General features: G+C 44.5%; 2 protein-coding genes across 2 annotated transcripts in view; both read right to left on the bottom strand.

The window, feature by feature from the left end:
• RASEF (RAS and EF-hand domain containing) overlaps positions 1–3,036 on the bottom strand; it is a 51,718-nt gene extending 48,682 nt beyond the window's left edge. The window contains exon 1 of the mRNA XM_073345073.2: positions 2,526–3,036. Coding sequence (XP_073201174.1) covers positions 2,526–2,857 — 332 coding nt within the window. The 5' untranslated portion in view covers positions 2,858–3,036. The remainder of the gene's footprint in view (positions 1–2,525) is intronic.
• Positions 3,037–7,565: 4,529 nt separating this feature from the next.
• The window catches only part of LOC140911634 (uncharacterized), a 117,773-nt gene continuing 109,630 nt past the window's right edge, over positions 7,566–15,708 (bottom strand). The window contains exon 13 of the mRNA XM_073345075.2: positions 7,566–8,010. Within this exon, the coding sequence (XP_073201176.2) occupies positions 7,893–8,010 (118 nt within the window). The 3' untranslated portion in view covers positions 7,566–7,892. The remainder of the gene's footprint in view (positions 8,011–15,708) is intronic.

Genomic DNA, 15,708 nt, shown 5'->3' with positions numbered 1-15,708 from the left:
TATTCTCATTAACTTAAGTGGGAGCAGGATTGGGGCCCACACAGAAGGCTCAGAGCATGAAGAGAGAAGTGGGAGAATTCTTGCAATGTAGTGAAGTTTCAGTTGAGATCACAGCACAGGAAGTATTGTCCAGAATGAGTTAATTACAGCCTCCTGGCTTATTTAAGGGGATTCAGTCAACTTAAAAATCTCTTCTGTCTGAAAGTGTATCTTCTATTCTAATGACAGGTAACAACAGATTACTATACCTGAAAGAGATTAGAGCGGACTTTCCCCCCCTCATTTGTTAAATTGTGCATTTGACAATACTTTGCATATAGTCTGTTTCACTTGCACAGTCAGTCATTTCCCTGTTTGGGTCTTTTGCAGTCGCGGAGGAGAGGGAAAGCATTTTAAAAAGTCAAAAAATGTGATTGTAAGGACCACAAAAACTGGCAGGGAGACTCAGGGGCAAAGTAGCACCTAAACCTACTTTTAACTCATAAGTGTCAAGATTTCAAGTTGGCAGTGTCCCATTAGTGTGATTTTCTTTTACATCTGTTGCTTTGTTTGGTACTGAATCATTTGTCTCTTGTTCAAATTAAGTGTGGGTACTCAGCAGCTGAGGGACAGGATATTCACAACTGCCTTTGTAAGGGGAATGATGCAGGACTGGAGAGATGAAATACAGTCCATAAGCATCGGCAACTCCAGAATATAGGGCCTGATCTAAAGCTGCCATTGATTTCAATGAGCTTTGGAGCAGGCCCATAGGCTGGAAAAGGGGGTGCTGGCATTCCAAGCCTCTCTCACATACATAGGTTTTGAGTCAACGCACCTACGTTACTGGCCCCTGTCCAGAACACACTATGCACAGCCTCTTCCTAGCAAACTGGGATCCCACCCTCTGTGTGGCCCATGGGAGGCTCATCTCCCTCTGAGTCCAAGCAGGTACTGTGCCCACTGGATAGCCTAAGTGGTTAGAAGTCCTTGCAGTCCTCTACTCCACAGGTACATTTTAACTTACGTACAGAAGAGTGGGTGCAAGATCATGTCCTGCCCCACCGAAACAATGCAGAACTCCTCACCCTTTCCAGCAAACATTGAAACTCTTTAAGCTGTGCTTCCATTGATGGGTCCCTGAGAATTAATCAGGTGGTGTCTCCTGAGCTCACAACATGCACAGGTGCCTACTCTGGCTAACCAGGATGCACCTTGGGATGGTTTCACCAGCATGGAAAACCCAAAAAACTAATTCTCATATAAGACCAGCATAAAAGGCAACAGTGTGTCCTTGTTGCCAAGAAGGCCAATGGCATTTTGGGATGTATAAGTAGGGGCATTGCCAGCAGATCCAGGGACATGATCGTTCCCCTCTATTTGACACTAGTGAGGCCTCATCTGGACTACTGTGTCCAGTTTTGGGCCCCACACTACAAGAAGGATGTGGATAAATTGGAAAAACGTCCAGCGGAGAGCAACAAAAATGATTAGGGGACTGGAATACATGACTTATGAGGAGAGGCTGAGGGAACTGGGATTGTTTAGTCTGCGGAAGAGAAGAATGAGGGGGGATTTGATAGCTGCTTTCCACTACCTGAAAGGGGGTTCCAAAGAGGATGGATCTAGACTGTTCTCAGCGGTAGCAGATGACAGAACAAGGAGTAATGGTCTCAAGTTGCAGTGGGGGAGATTTAGGTTGGATATTAGGAAAAACCTTTTTAGTAGCTGATGATAGCTCAGTGGTTTGAGCATTAGCCTGCTATGCCCAGGGTTGTGAGTTCAATCCTTGAGGGGGCTATTTAAGGATCTGAGGCAAAAATTGGGGATTGGCTCTGCTTTGAGCAGAGGGTTGGACTAGATGACCTCCTGAGGTCCCTTCCAACCCTGATATTCTATGGTGGTGAAACACTGGAATGCGTTACCTAGGGAGGTGGTGGAATCTCCTTCCTTAGAAGTTTTTAAGGTCAGGCTTGACAAAGCCCTGGCTGGGATGATTTAATTGGGGATTGGTCCTGCTTTGAGCAGAGGATCGGACTAGATGACCTCCTGAAGTCCCTTCCAACCCTGATATTCTATGAAAAGGGGGCAAGGGGGCAGATTGAGAAGGAAAGGAAAAGTGACCTTCCCCTATTTCACACAAACGACTATTATCCTGATTTTACAGCCGGGACCATGCTCGCCAGCACGCACTGCTGTGCTTCCCAGGCGTGTTGTGACTGTGGCTTTTCATCCTGAGCCCTACTGTTCCCTTGTGACACCCCCCTCCTCTGGTCCCTGCTTCTGGTCGTGCGGTCCCTGGGCCATCACTTGGCGCAGCGCCTGGCACAGCTGACCCGACAGCGATGCAAACAGCGCCAAGGCCGCCTTGTGCGCACGGAGGGCCCCCTAGAGCAGGCAGCAACCCCGTGCGGCTCCCGTGCGGGGCGGGCAGGCGCGGAGACAGGGGTGGGTTAACTGCTGCGGCCACACACCCGGCCCGCTCTCTCCGCAGTGCCAGCGGCGGCCGGGCGGGGGCGCAGCCTCGCCGCCAGCGCGGCTCTTACCTGGGGATGTATCTGGCCTCGCCCCCGAGCCGCAGCTCGAAATCCCGCCAGGGCTGGGTCGGCCCCGCCGCGCCCCACGCCTCCTCCTCGTCCTGCCCCAGCGGCCGCTGGCTGGCCCCGCGGAAGCCCCGGGCGAACTCCTGGAAGGTGATGGCCCCGTCGCGGTCCGTGTCGAGCCGCCGGAAGATCGCCTCGGCCTCGGCCGGCCGCACCCGCAGCTCGGCGCACAGCGAGCCGAACTCCGCCCGCTCGATGCGCCCGGAGCCCCTCACGTCGCAGGCCACGAAGAGGGAGCGGAGCCGGGCCAGCTCGTCGCCCTCCTCGAGCTCCATCGCCAGCGGCCCGGAAAGCGCCCTCCTGCCGGCCACTCCGGGCCGGGGCGCGGGCTCCGCTCCCGTTCCGCCTGCTGCCAGCGCAGCGAACCGGCCGGCCGCACAGCTTTCCCTGCCGCCGCCGCCGGCGGCGCCGCCCCTCCCTCCGCCCCGAGACGCGCCCCGCCGCCCCAGCCGCTCACTGGGCGGAGGAGCCCGAGCGAGGCGGGGGCCCGGGGGCCCGGCGGGCGGGGCGCAGGAACGTGCTGCTGCGGGAGGTGCAGCGGTCGGCGCGCCCGTGGGTGCAAGCCACTCTGACAAACTTGCCGGGTTCACCTTAGACAGCTGATGCGCTTACCTGCGGCGCTCCCTTCTATTCGCTGGAGGAAACCCCCGCAGGAAGTAATGCAAACAGTGGGGTAAAGTTACTCACTCCGTTATGGAAGCTATCCAGGAAGCTTTTAAGAGTGGACCCTTTTTGCATATGTTTGCATTATATTTTCTTTGGAAAAAACCGTTAAACGGTCTGTTAGAAATGTTTGCTTGCCAAGTGTTCAGGCCACGGGAACCCTGCCTACACACCTTATTTTATGACCAGTGGTCCAATTGAATCTGGGATTCTCTTTAGGCTGTTAGTAAGCTGACACCATAGAAGTTGTTTATTCATTCTCTGCTTAGTCCCCATACCACAGTCCTCTTCTCTGCTGCAGCAGAAACTTTCCAGGTAACTGAAATTTCCCCATCCATTTTTAAGGCTCAGTATTTGAAGAAGGAAAAGGGGCATTAAGGAACGGGTCCAAAGTCCATTGAAGTCCATGGAAGTATGTTTCTTATTAAAAGTGCTTCCTGTATTAATAAATAGTTGTCTTTAGAATATGTTAATTAAGAATGTCATAGTCCAGCGTCTTGTGATCCAGGTACAATGATAGGAATGTAAGAGGATCCTATTAAAATGTCAAATCAACAGAAAATGACATCAGTGAAAGTTTATGGGGACCCTGTTGTAATATAAGATATTGTTGTTCCACAGCCTGACTTCTGAAGAGACTAACAGATCCAGGAACCATATTTCCCCACCCCCAATCATCTTGTTTAATGTAGACCAGAAATGGCCAATCTCACTGAAGTGTAAACTCTATTAACTTCACTGAGGGTAAGTTACCCTTAAACATAGATGGACATAGTGCTCAGTGGTGTGAAAAATCCTAACCCCTAGTGTAGATGCAGTTAGGTCAACAGATGAATGCTTCTGTCAACCTAGCTGCCATCCCTTGGGGAGGTAGTGTTGCTACAGTTCTGAACTAAAACTTTAACTCTGCAGCACAGGAAGTGCTATGTTCTTGGAATGATCTATAACTATGGGATCTGTCAGAATTTGTGCTTTATCATAAATCTCATTTGGGAAGCCACTGTAGAGTGATCCAAAACACTATTATAGGTTGACTGATTTATTGTAGTATTATGCTCTGTAAAAGGATTCAGGGTACCAATTTCAGTCTCTTCAGAAGAAACTGACATGACCTCAGAAGTAGGTTGGAGGAACAAGTTGTGTGTTGTTTTTTTTTCTCTGTCTCTACACAGGGTCAAGCCAGCATAGCTATGCTGCTGTAGTCCACATAATGTAGACATAGCTAAGAATTAACCTTTTGTACTCCAGCAAAATCTTCCTAACTAGAACAAAAGAAATCCTGCTTCCTCCATGCTCTTATATGAAAGGTGGCCCACTAAGTATTGACCTGATGAGTAAACAGACCATATAAATAAAAAAACACCCATGCTGACTAACATAGGAGAGCTTTAAAGAGACTGCAGTTGTTCCCTCATCAAAATGAAACAAATTTATCTTGCTTATGCCTGCCAGCCCTTTGATAACAGGAATTTTTAGGCACTGGCTTTTGATGTTGACAACCTGTTGAGCTGAAGTACTTTTATTTGTGGGTTGAGTTTGCCTCACCAGACCGTGGTATCTCAAACTCATAATCAACATGTACACCCTATCTTGTTTGTCTTTGTTGCCATATGCTGTTCACTAGATTATACTTCTTGGTAATCTTGTATCTTGGGCATAGTCAGATTCACTCTTTCATTATTACATGTCTCCAGAGGCATAGTCTACCATGGATATGCTATCACATAGAGTATAGCTGGACATTACTTTGGTCCTTTATTAGTCCTGATTTTACACCCTGTTCTCAATCCTTCCATGTGTTGTCTTTTCCTATTCTCATCTTCCTTAGGTTTTAAACTTTTTAGACTAGGGCTTCCTACTTTCTTTGTTTTGTAAAGCACCCTGAACATCTAAGATGATATAAGTAATAAATAGCAATACAAGACATTCCCACCTCACTCCGCAATGTGTCTGATCCAAAGCCTTGTGCAGTCAATGGAAGTCTTTCTACTGACTTCAGGAGGCTTTGGAGCAGGCCCTATAAAAGCAATATTTGCAAGAGCCATATGTAACTGTTACATTTTCTCCAAGTTCTGCCTTTAGTTATATGACTGCAACCCCCTCTGTAGTCAGTGGTTATAACTGAGTGCAGAATATGATGTTTGTGCCTTTCTTTCCTCCATTGCTACAGAAGTTTTAATTTGGCAGATTAAACTCAAGCAATAAGATGAAGTATGCAGTCATTTAGCACTGTCATGGAAGAGGTATATCCTCCAAAACAGATGGTACCTACAGTATTATACAATCAGCCAATTTCAACCTATCCTGCTTGGCATCCATGTTTCTAATCAGAGAGTTCAAACATTCCATTCAAACAAACTGACACAGATACAACAAAACAAAAGATGATTCATTTTATGAGTCCTAACTGTGGATATTGAGGGCAGGATTCCCAGCAGGAAATGGCAAAACAAGGCTTTGTTCTGAAATTATGCCCCTATTGTTAGACAGATGTGCTGCCTGAGTCCAGCGCTAGCCTAATTTAATATTCAAAAACAAAATATCACTTCTACAGCCCTGAAAGTGTAGCTTTTACCCCGGAGACAGAAAGAAGCAGTCATATGAATTCAATAGGTAGATACCAAGGTTACAACCATCTTAGAAATACCAGAGAGATAATTTTCAGTCCCTTTTTGTCTCACTATAAACAGGGGTGAAAATAGCATTCAACACTTGCTGGTACGGGGCCCAGCTCTGCCCCTCAGAAGGGGTGGGGCCTCAGGCAGAAGCAGCGGGGCTGGGGATAGCATCCCCCAGCCAGCCCATCTGCGCTGCCTGGCCTGCACCGCCTGGGGCTCCAGCAGCGATTTAAAGGGCCCAGGGCTCCAGCCACTGCTGCAGTCACAGCAGCTGGAGCCCCAGGCCCTTTTAAATCGCCAGCCCCAGGTCGGCAGCGCATGGGGGGCAAAAGGGGCAGCAACATTAAAGTGCTGCCACAGCAAAAGACCCTGCTTAAAGCATTACCACGGCAGCATTTTAACGTCGGCTGCATACGGGCCGGTACCGGCGGCCACTTTTTACTGGTATGCCGTACCAGCCCCTCCTGGCTTACTTTCACCCCTGACTACAAAATATAACTCCAACCACACTTCAAAACCAGTTTCAGCACCAGATAATGTATGGTTGAATAAGACACTAGCATGGTATGAAATCATGAGCCTGTGTGTGAATACAGAATACCTAACATAATATCACAACCTAAAATATTCTGTTTGAACAGAACTTGAAGTGTACATATGATATAAAATCAGTTTCACTGGTGCTATGTTGGTCACAGTCTAAACTCAGTATAAAACAATATCACTCTGAAATGTTAAATTGTGCATTTTGCCACTACATATCAAATAAGTTAATCAGTTATATTATGGGGAGAAACAAGGATCCTACTAATTTTGGCTACAGTTATGATGATATCTGGTGTCATATTACATTGTCTAACAGGAATGAGAAAGAGGAGAAGAGATGTATTTAAACAGAGTTCTTGGGGCTAAATTCTCTTCTCAGTGGCATGCACAAGGGCATCCTAATTAAGGTTACCAGTCCCAGTCTTCCCCCAGCTTCCAGACCCAGTCTCTTTAACTAGCCAGTCTCCCAGATCCAAGTCTTAGCCTCCCCTACTACCCCAGCATCCCGTCCCAGTTTCCCTTTCCACCCCACTGCCAGCCTCTGTTCCCGGCCCCTTGTTCCTCTCCCCCACCACTGATCCAACTTTTGTGGTCTCTACCTTCAAATCAGGCAGCTTTCTCCTCCCCACTGCCTGGCCACAGCAGCACGGTCATTTACAGCACAGAAGAGAGAATCTCCCTGATCTTGCCAGGTACTGGACTCAGCATAGCCCAGAGCAGCCAGGAACAGTGATAATTATTAATTGCACAGGCAACCTTAATTCTGGCATTTCCTAACTTTTGAGTCCTTAGCTTTGCAATCTTAATCATGTTCTTTTAGTGTAGTTTTGTGTGTAAATATATATTCTGCCGTTAAAACTTTGTATGATCAGCATGTGACCAGTCACTACATGGCCACATTACCTGTTTGTTGTTCCCTATTTGTTTTGTCTTTTGACAGTTTAAGCTCTTTAGGCCAGAGCTGTGCCATTTGTTTGCAAAGCACCAAGCAGATTGCAGGTACAAGAGGAAACAGTAACACATACACAAAAAATCGTGTTGTGAAACGATTAAAATGTTTGTGCACACATAACATAGCCATCACAACTCCACAAAAACAAAGAAGTTAAAAGTTGAGCAGCAGTACATACCCTGTACTCCTTTTTTCATTGTTGATTTTGACTCACGTTTTTATTCTTTCCAATCAAATAGCAAGGATAATACATTTAGTAATATTTAGCATGTGGATTGTATTTCTCATCTTAAAAATGTATCACATGCATTATCTTCACAACACCCCTGTGGGGAAGGTAAGTGACTTGTGCAAAACTAGAAACTGAGTCAGTGTCAGGCTTACAGTTCAGGAGTTCATGGTTCCCAGTCCTGTGCTGAGATTACAGGTAAAAATATGTACAAGATTAACTGACATAGCATCTCTTTGCTGAAGCACTGTCATATTTACAAGCCCAGGTGTCCATAGCAATAGGCAGAGTTCCTCATTCAACTAAATGTTAGCAGGTGGGGGACAGAGGTTGTGATACACTTGCACTGTTTTATTGATTTCTTTAATGGACTCCAGATCAGGAGTGAAGCGGCAGCCATAGAGATGAAGCAACTTCAACCTGAAAGAGAGAAAGCAAACCGTTAGGAACAGAATTAAACACAGATGGAAAAAGAATACTTGGCAGCAAAAGCAGAATGAGTCCCTGACACTGTACTGATCTCTTTTAAAGCCGCTCGACTATCTGATCAATCAGGAGTTTGTGAGCCTCTGGAATGACCAATAAAAGTTCATGGTCCTAACTAGGGAGCTCTTCTAGTCTTCCTCACGCCACTCAACCAAAAATATTCGAATGCCAGGAGGTGACAGGAGAAGGATATATTAAGGAGATGCTCTCAAGTAGTTTATTCCCAACATTTACATTACGTTTTGTTAATGTAAAAACTGGGTGGGAGGGCAGGGTTGCAAGCCCTTATATTAAAAGGCTCCCAATAAAATTTTCAGAATTTTATTTTAACATAACATTTTTATATTTTAAACAATAGAATCATAGAATATCAGAGTTGGAAGGGGCCTCAGGAGGTCATCTAGTCCAACCCCCTGCCCAAAGCAGGACCAATCCCCAATTTTTGCCCCAGATCCCAAATGGCCCCCTCAAGGATTGAACTCACAACCCTGGGTTTAGCAGGCCAATGCTCAAACCACTGAGCTATCCCTCCCCCCCAAACGTTTTAAAAAGAATAATTCTCCCTCTCCCGTGCAGTATTAGAAACCTAAACAAACACAAATTTGCAGTGTACAAGAATCAGAAAATGAAATTGACCAGCCTGGGTTTATAAAATTACCAGTCAAGCTATATAAAATACAAAAAGTAAACATCAAGGCCTCAATTCTGCTCTCAGTTACACAAGTGCATCTCCCTAGGTAACTGAGGGCAGAGTGGGACCTATAATGATAAAAGTAAATTAGATTTAATTCTTTTCATTTTTAATAATGTAAGGAGTTAGTGGCAAAAGTCAAGATTGGATGTTTTCTAAAAGACATGCTCTAGTTCCCACAGGAATTAATTCCAGGCTGTCCTATGGCCTGTATTATACAGGAGGTCTGACTAGATGATCACAGCAATCCCGTCCGGCTTTATAATTATGAATATGAAAAAAGCAAATGTTTTGTGTATTAACATACAATAGTGGGTACCATATATATCACAGGGCTCCATTAAACAAGAGTAAAAAGGTTCATAGATTCATAAATATTAAGGTCAGAAGGGACCATTATGATCATCTAGTCTGACCTCCTGCACAATGCAGGCCATCCACTCCTGCAATAAACCTCTCACCTATGTCTCAGCTATTGAAGTCCTCAAATCATGGCTTAAAGACTTCCATGGTCAAGACTAGACGCGATAAATCGATCCCCGCTGGACTGATTGCTGCCCGCTGATCCGGTGGGTAGTGAAGACATACCCTTTAAGGTGCCACCGGCCTCCTTGTTGTTTTTGTGGATACAGACTAATACGGCTACCCCTCTGATACTTGGCTCCAAAATTTAGAGAGAATTAAAAAAAAAAAGAACAGGAAAGTACTGAGAGATATTTTATTAAATGCTTTTTAGATATAAAGGATACAAATTATATTCTCACTTTTCTGAATTTACAATGGTCTGAGAGAAGAATTTGTCGCAGAATGACAACAATTCTCAATTAAAAGGAATACCCTGTGAAGGGGCTTGGAAATTCCAAGCTTCCACATGGGGCATTTCCTTTGAATTTTTCCATCAGTAATGAGTGTGTGCCCTTTTACCCCATTGAAGAACATAAGAATGGCCATACTGGGTCAGACAAATGGTCCATCTAGCTCAGTATCCTGTCTTCCGACAGTGGCCAATGCTGGATGCTTCAGAAGGAATGAACAGAAGAGGTAATCATCAAGTGATCCATCCCCTGTCACCCCTCCCAGCTTCTGCCAAACAGAGGCTAGGGACACTTCAGAGAATGGTTTTGCATTCCTGCTTATCCTGGCTAATAGCTAATAGCTATTGATGGACCTACCCTCCATGAACTTATCTTGCTCTTTTTGAACACTGTTATAGTCTTGGTCTTCACAACATCCTCTGGCAAAGAGTTCCACAGGTTGACTGTGCATTGTGGAAAGTATTTATTTTAACTACGTTCATTTTGTTTAAACCTGCAGCCTATTAATTTCATTTGGTGACCCCTAGTTCTTGTATTATGAGGAGTAAATAACACTTCCTTATTTACTTTCTCCATACCAGTCATGTTTTTATAGACTGCTAGCATATCCCACCTTAGTCGTCTCTTTTCCAAGCTGAAAAGTCTTAGTCTTATTAATCTCTCCTCATATGGAAGCTGTTCCATGCCCTTAATCATTTTTGTTGCCCCTTTTCTGTACCTTTTCCAGTGCCAATATATCTTTTTGAGATGAAGTAACCAGACCTACAAGCAGTATTCAATATGTGGGTGTACCATGGATTTATATAGAGGCAATATGATATTTTCTGTCTTATCATCATTCCCTTTCCTATTGATTCCCAACATTGTTAGCTTTTTTGACTGCCGCTGCATATTGACAAGGATAATGACTCCAAGATGTCTTTCTTGAGTTGTAACAGCTAATTTAGACCATCATTTTATATGTATAGTTGGGATTATGTTTTCCCATGTGCATTACTTTGTATTTATCAACATTGAATTTAATCTGCCCTTTTGTTAACCAGGCACCCAGTTTAGTGAGATCCCTTTGTAACTCTTCACAGTCTGCTTTGGACTTAACTATCTTGAGTAATTTTGTATCATCTGCAGATTTTACCACCTCACTCTTTACCTCTTTTTCCAGATCATTTATGTATACATTGAACAGCACTGGTCCCAGTTCAGACCCCTGGGCGACACCACTGTTTACCTCTCTCCATTCTGAAAACTGAATTTTTTACCTACTTTGTTTCCTACCAGTTATCGATCCATGAGAGGACCTTCCCTATTATCCCATAATAGCTCACTTTGCTTAAGAGCCTTTTGTGAGGGACCTCGTCAAAGCCTTTCTGAAAATCTAAGTACGCTATATCCACTGGATCACCCTTGTCCATATGTTTGTTGACCCCCTCAAGGAATTCTAGTAGATTGGTAAGGCATGATTTCCCTTTACAAAAACCATTGACTCTTCCCCAACAAATCGTGTTCATCTATAGATCTGATAATTCTGTTCTTTAGTTTAAACCAATTTGCCCGGTACTGAAGTCAGGCTTACTGGCCTGTAATTGCTGGGATCACCTCTGGAGCTTTTTTAACAACTGGCGTCACCTTAGCTATCCCCCAGTCATCATCTGGTACAGAAGCAGATTTAAATGATAGGTTACATTCCAGAGTTAGAAGTTCTGAAGGAATTCAAATGTGAAATTGCAGAACTCTTGGGTGAATACCATCTGGTCCTGGTGACTTATTGCTGTTTAATTTATCATTTTGTTCCAAAACCTCCTCTAATGACACCTCAATCTGGGACAGATCCTCAGATTTGTCACCTAAAAAGAATGGCTCAGGTTTGAGAATCCCCCTCACATCCTCAGCCATGAAGACCGATTCAAATAATTCATTTAGTTTCTCCGCAATGGCCTTATCTTCCTTGAGTGCTCCCTTAGCATCTTGATCATCCAGTGGCCCCACTGGTTGTTTAGTAGGCTTCCTGCTTCTGATGTACTTAAAAAAAATGCTGTTAATTTTTGAGTCTTTGGCTAGCAGTTCTTCAAATTCTTTTCTGGCCTTTCTAAATATATTTTTAGACTTCACTTGCCAGAGTTTACGCTCCTTTCTATTTTCCTCAATATGATTTAACTTCCACTTTTTAAAGTGTATGCCTCTAACTACTTTTTATCTTGTTGTTTAGCCATGCTGGCACTTTTTCGGCCCTCTTACTGTGGTTTTTTTTTTATTTGGGTATATCTGTAGCTTTCACCCTCAAACTTGCAGAATTCAGAAAGATCTGCAGGAAATATATGCTTTTGCGAAGAGATCCTTTGTCTTTCCACTGTCATCTGGCCTGGCTAGCTTCTGGAAAACACACATCTAGGATTCATCCTGCCAAGACCTCTTATGGACCATACTGTGGAGGTCATTGGATTGCCTCTCAAGAGAGTTCTGATCTGTGGAGAGAAAACTGAAAATAGGAGGACATTGCCTATTGACTTACCACCTACTATTTCCTCCTCCACAGGCAAAAATGAAACCTAAATTAAACCAAAATTCTCCTCTCCAATCTGAAGCATGAATCTCCTCCATGTTGTACACACATTCTTTCTGCAACCAAACCAAACTGCTACCAAACTCAGCAAAAGAACTACAAACAGAATGACTGCATAAAATACCAGGGAAAATAACTTAAGTTTGTCCTTTAGTGCACTTCCTTCTCTGTTACTAGCAAACACTTCTTCCTCATGACCTCAAAACCACACTGGAACGAAAACCAGCTGTACTGTGTTGTACTGGACTAACATACCTATGTAATTTAATCAGAATGATTAAGAACTGCATTTGAAACTGCTTCCGTATACAGCATTTGAAACTTACTGTACCTTAAAATAAGAGCAGAATGAGGATCTAGGTAAAATTCTTGCTGAGATTTTTACACTGAACATATACTATACTGAAAAAAGGACAGTTCCTTCTCAACAGGGCCGTACTTTTGTTCTATATTAAAATGTACCCTAACAATTTCTACTGTGTCCATATGCCTGGTTACATCTAAATGCTGCAAAATGTAGAATACCTGCAACTTGAGTACTCTAGGCCTAAACAATTCTTTGGCACTCCCAATTCAGGACAGAAAAAGTTCCCTTCAAAACAGCAAATAATTATTTCCTTGTGTTTACAAGGAAACAGTGTTGGTACAATATGGGGAGAAAAGGAAAGAACAGGAATGTGATTATGGTATCTCTCAAGAATCTTCTCAATGAGGAAGTGTTAAAGGAGTTTCATCTGTTCTTTTACACCAAAGAAGATTAAAAGGTTACAAGACTCAGAACAGCAAAGTAAGACAAACCAAATAAGATTTCCAAAGCTGTAAAACTACACTAATTCTTCTGGAATGTAATATAGAACCACATACTCATGGCATGTAAATTAAGGCGTGAGATGCTCACATAGTTCTTTAACAAATGAGCTGGAAAAATCTTTCAGTATTTCTACCATTTTAAGAGATCCTCCTTTCCCATCAAGGCCCATAAAGGCCTTTTATATTTTTACACTATAAATGTTTTATAAATGGTAGAATAAAGAATGCATGTCATTGATAAAGGATTGGATAGAAAAAATAAAAATGTGAACTCTGTTGGGGGTGCCATTTCTTTTTAACAGACAGGTTTTATCTCAAAATGCAGTGAATTTCTTACTACTAGGTTCTTCCTGTACTCCCCGCCAATAATAACTATGAAATAAAGCTGGTGTTCTTGTGCCCTCCCCACCCCCCCCGCCATTCCATGAATGAAGTGAATATTCCCTCTAAAGTTTATACATTAACCTGGCAGATATAGGTGTTAAGCATAATGTTCTAGAACTGGAGAACACTTAACTATTTTCAACAAATATTAGTTCAAATATTTACATATATTTGCTTAGACTTTGCACACACCCTGTTACCACAAATATTCTGGCAAAGATGATACTGATACTCATGTTTGCTTAAACAGTGAATTTTAAGTGAATACTGAACAATTTACACAGAAAGCAAATTTAGACTCTGTACACAGGAGTAGTTGGAATGGAAATATGATCCTATTCTACAAAAACAACTGAGCCCTGGTCTACACTAGGACTTTAGGTCGAATTTAGCAGCGTTAAATCGATGTAAACCTGCACCCGTCCACACAATGAAGCCCTTTATTTCGACTTAAAGGGCTCTTAAAATCGATTTCCTTACTCCACCCCTGACAAGTGGATTAGCGCTTAAATCGACGTTGCCGGCTCGAATTTGCGGTACTGTGGACACAATTCGATGGTATTGGCCTCCGGGAGCTATCCCAGAGTGCTCCATTATGACCGCTCTGGACAGCACTCTCAACTCAGATGCACTGGCCAGGTAGACAGGAAAAGAACCGTGAACTTTTGAATCTCATTTCCTGTTTGGCCAGCGTGGCAAGCTGCAGGTGACCATGCAAAGCTCATCAGCACAGGTGACCATGATGGAGTCCCAGAATCGCAAAAGAGCTCCAGCATGGACCGAACGGGAGGTACGGGATCTGATCGCTGTTTGGGGAGAGGAATCCGTGCTATCAGAACTCCGTTCCAGTTTTCGAAATGCCAAAACCTTTGTCAAAATCTCCCAGGGCATGAAGGACAGAGGCCATAACAGGGACCCGAAGCAGTGCCGCATGAAACTGAAGGAGCTGAGGAAAGCCTACGAGAAAACCAGAGAGGCGAACAGCCGCTCTGGGTCAGAGCCCCAAACATGCCGCTTCTATGATGAGCTGCATGCCATTTTAGGGGGTTCAGCCACCACTACCCCAGCCGTGTTGTTTGACTCCTTCAATGGAGATGGAGGCAATACGGAAGCAGGTTTTGGGGACGAAGAAGATGATGAGGAGGAGGAGTTTGTAGATAGCTCACAGCAAGCAAGCGGAGAAACCGGTTTTCCCGACAGCCAGGAACTGTTTCTCACCCTAGACCTGGAGCCAGTACCCCCCGAACCCACCCAAGGCTGCCTCCTGGACCCAGCAGGCGGAGAAGGGACCTCTGGTGAGTGTACCTTTTAAAATACTATATATGGTTTAAAAGCAAGCATGTGAAAGGATTACTTTGCCCTGGCATTTGCGGTTCTCCTAGATGTAGTCCTAAAGCCTTTGCAAAAGGTTTCTGGGGAGGGCAGCCTTATTGCGTCCTTCATGGTAGGACACTTTACCACTCCAGGCCAGTAACACATACTTGGGAATCATTGTAGAACAAAGCATTGCAGTGTATGTTTGCTGGCATTCAAACAACATCCGTTCTTTATCTCTCTGTGTTATCCTCAGGAGAGTGAGATATAATTCATGGTCACCTGGTTGAAATAGAGTGCTTTTCTTCAGGGGACACTCAGAGGAGCCCATTCCTGCTGGGCTGTTTGCCTGTGGCTAAACAGAAATGTTCCCCGCTGTTAGCCACAGGGAGGGGGGAAGGTTGAGGGGGTAGTCACGCGGTGGGAGGAGGCAAAATGCGACCTTGTAACGAAAGCACATGTGCTATGTATGTAATGTTAACAGCAAGGTTTACCCTGAAAGAGTGTAGCGACTGTTTTATAAAATGTGTCTTTTTAAATACCGCTGTCCCTTTTTTTTTCTCCACCAGCTGCATGTGTTTCAATGATCACAGGATCTTCTCCTTCCCAGAGGCTAGTGAAGCTTAGAAAGAAAAAAAAACGCACTCGCGATGAAATGTTCTCCGAGCTCATGCTGTCCTCCCACACTGACAGAGCACAGACGAATGCGTGGAGGCAAATAATGTCAGAGTGCAGGAAAGCACAAAATGACCGGGAGGAGAGGTGGCGGGCTGAAGAGAGTAAGTGGCAGGCTGAAGAGAGTAAGTGGCGGGCTGAAGACAGGGCTGAAGCTCAAATGTGGCGGCAGCGTGATGAGAGGAGGCAGGATTCAATGCTGAGGCTGCTGCAGGACCAAACCAGTATGCTCCAGTGTATGGTTGAGCTGCAGCAAAGGCAGCTGGAGCACAGATTGCCACTGCAGCCCCTCTGTAACCAACCGCCCTCCTCCCCAAGTTCCATAGCCTCCACACCCAGACGCCCAAGAACGCGGTGGGGGGGCCTCCGGCCAACCAGCCACT

Source organism: Lepidochelys kempii, chromosome 5 (genome assembly GCF_965140285.1).
Source record: "Lepidochelys kempii isolate rLepKem1 chromosome 5, rLepKem1.hap1, whole genome shotgun sequence".
NCBI classification, from domain to species: Eukaryota; Metazoa; Chordata; order Testudines; family Cheloniidae; genus Lepidochelys; species Lepidochelys kempii.
Note: the sequence above shows the minus strand (reverse complement) of the source record. Positions and strands in the feature narration are given on the sequence as shown.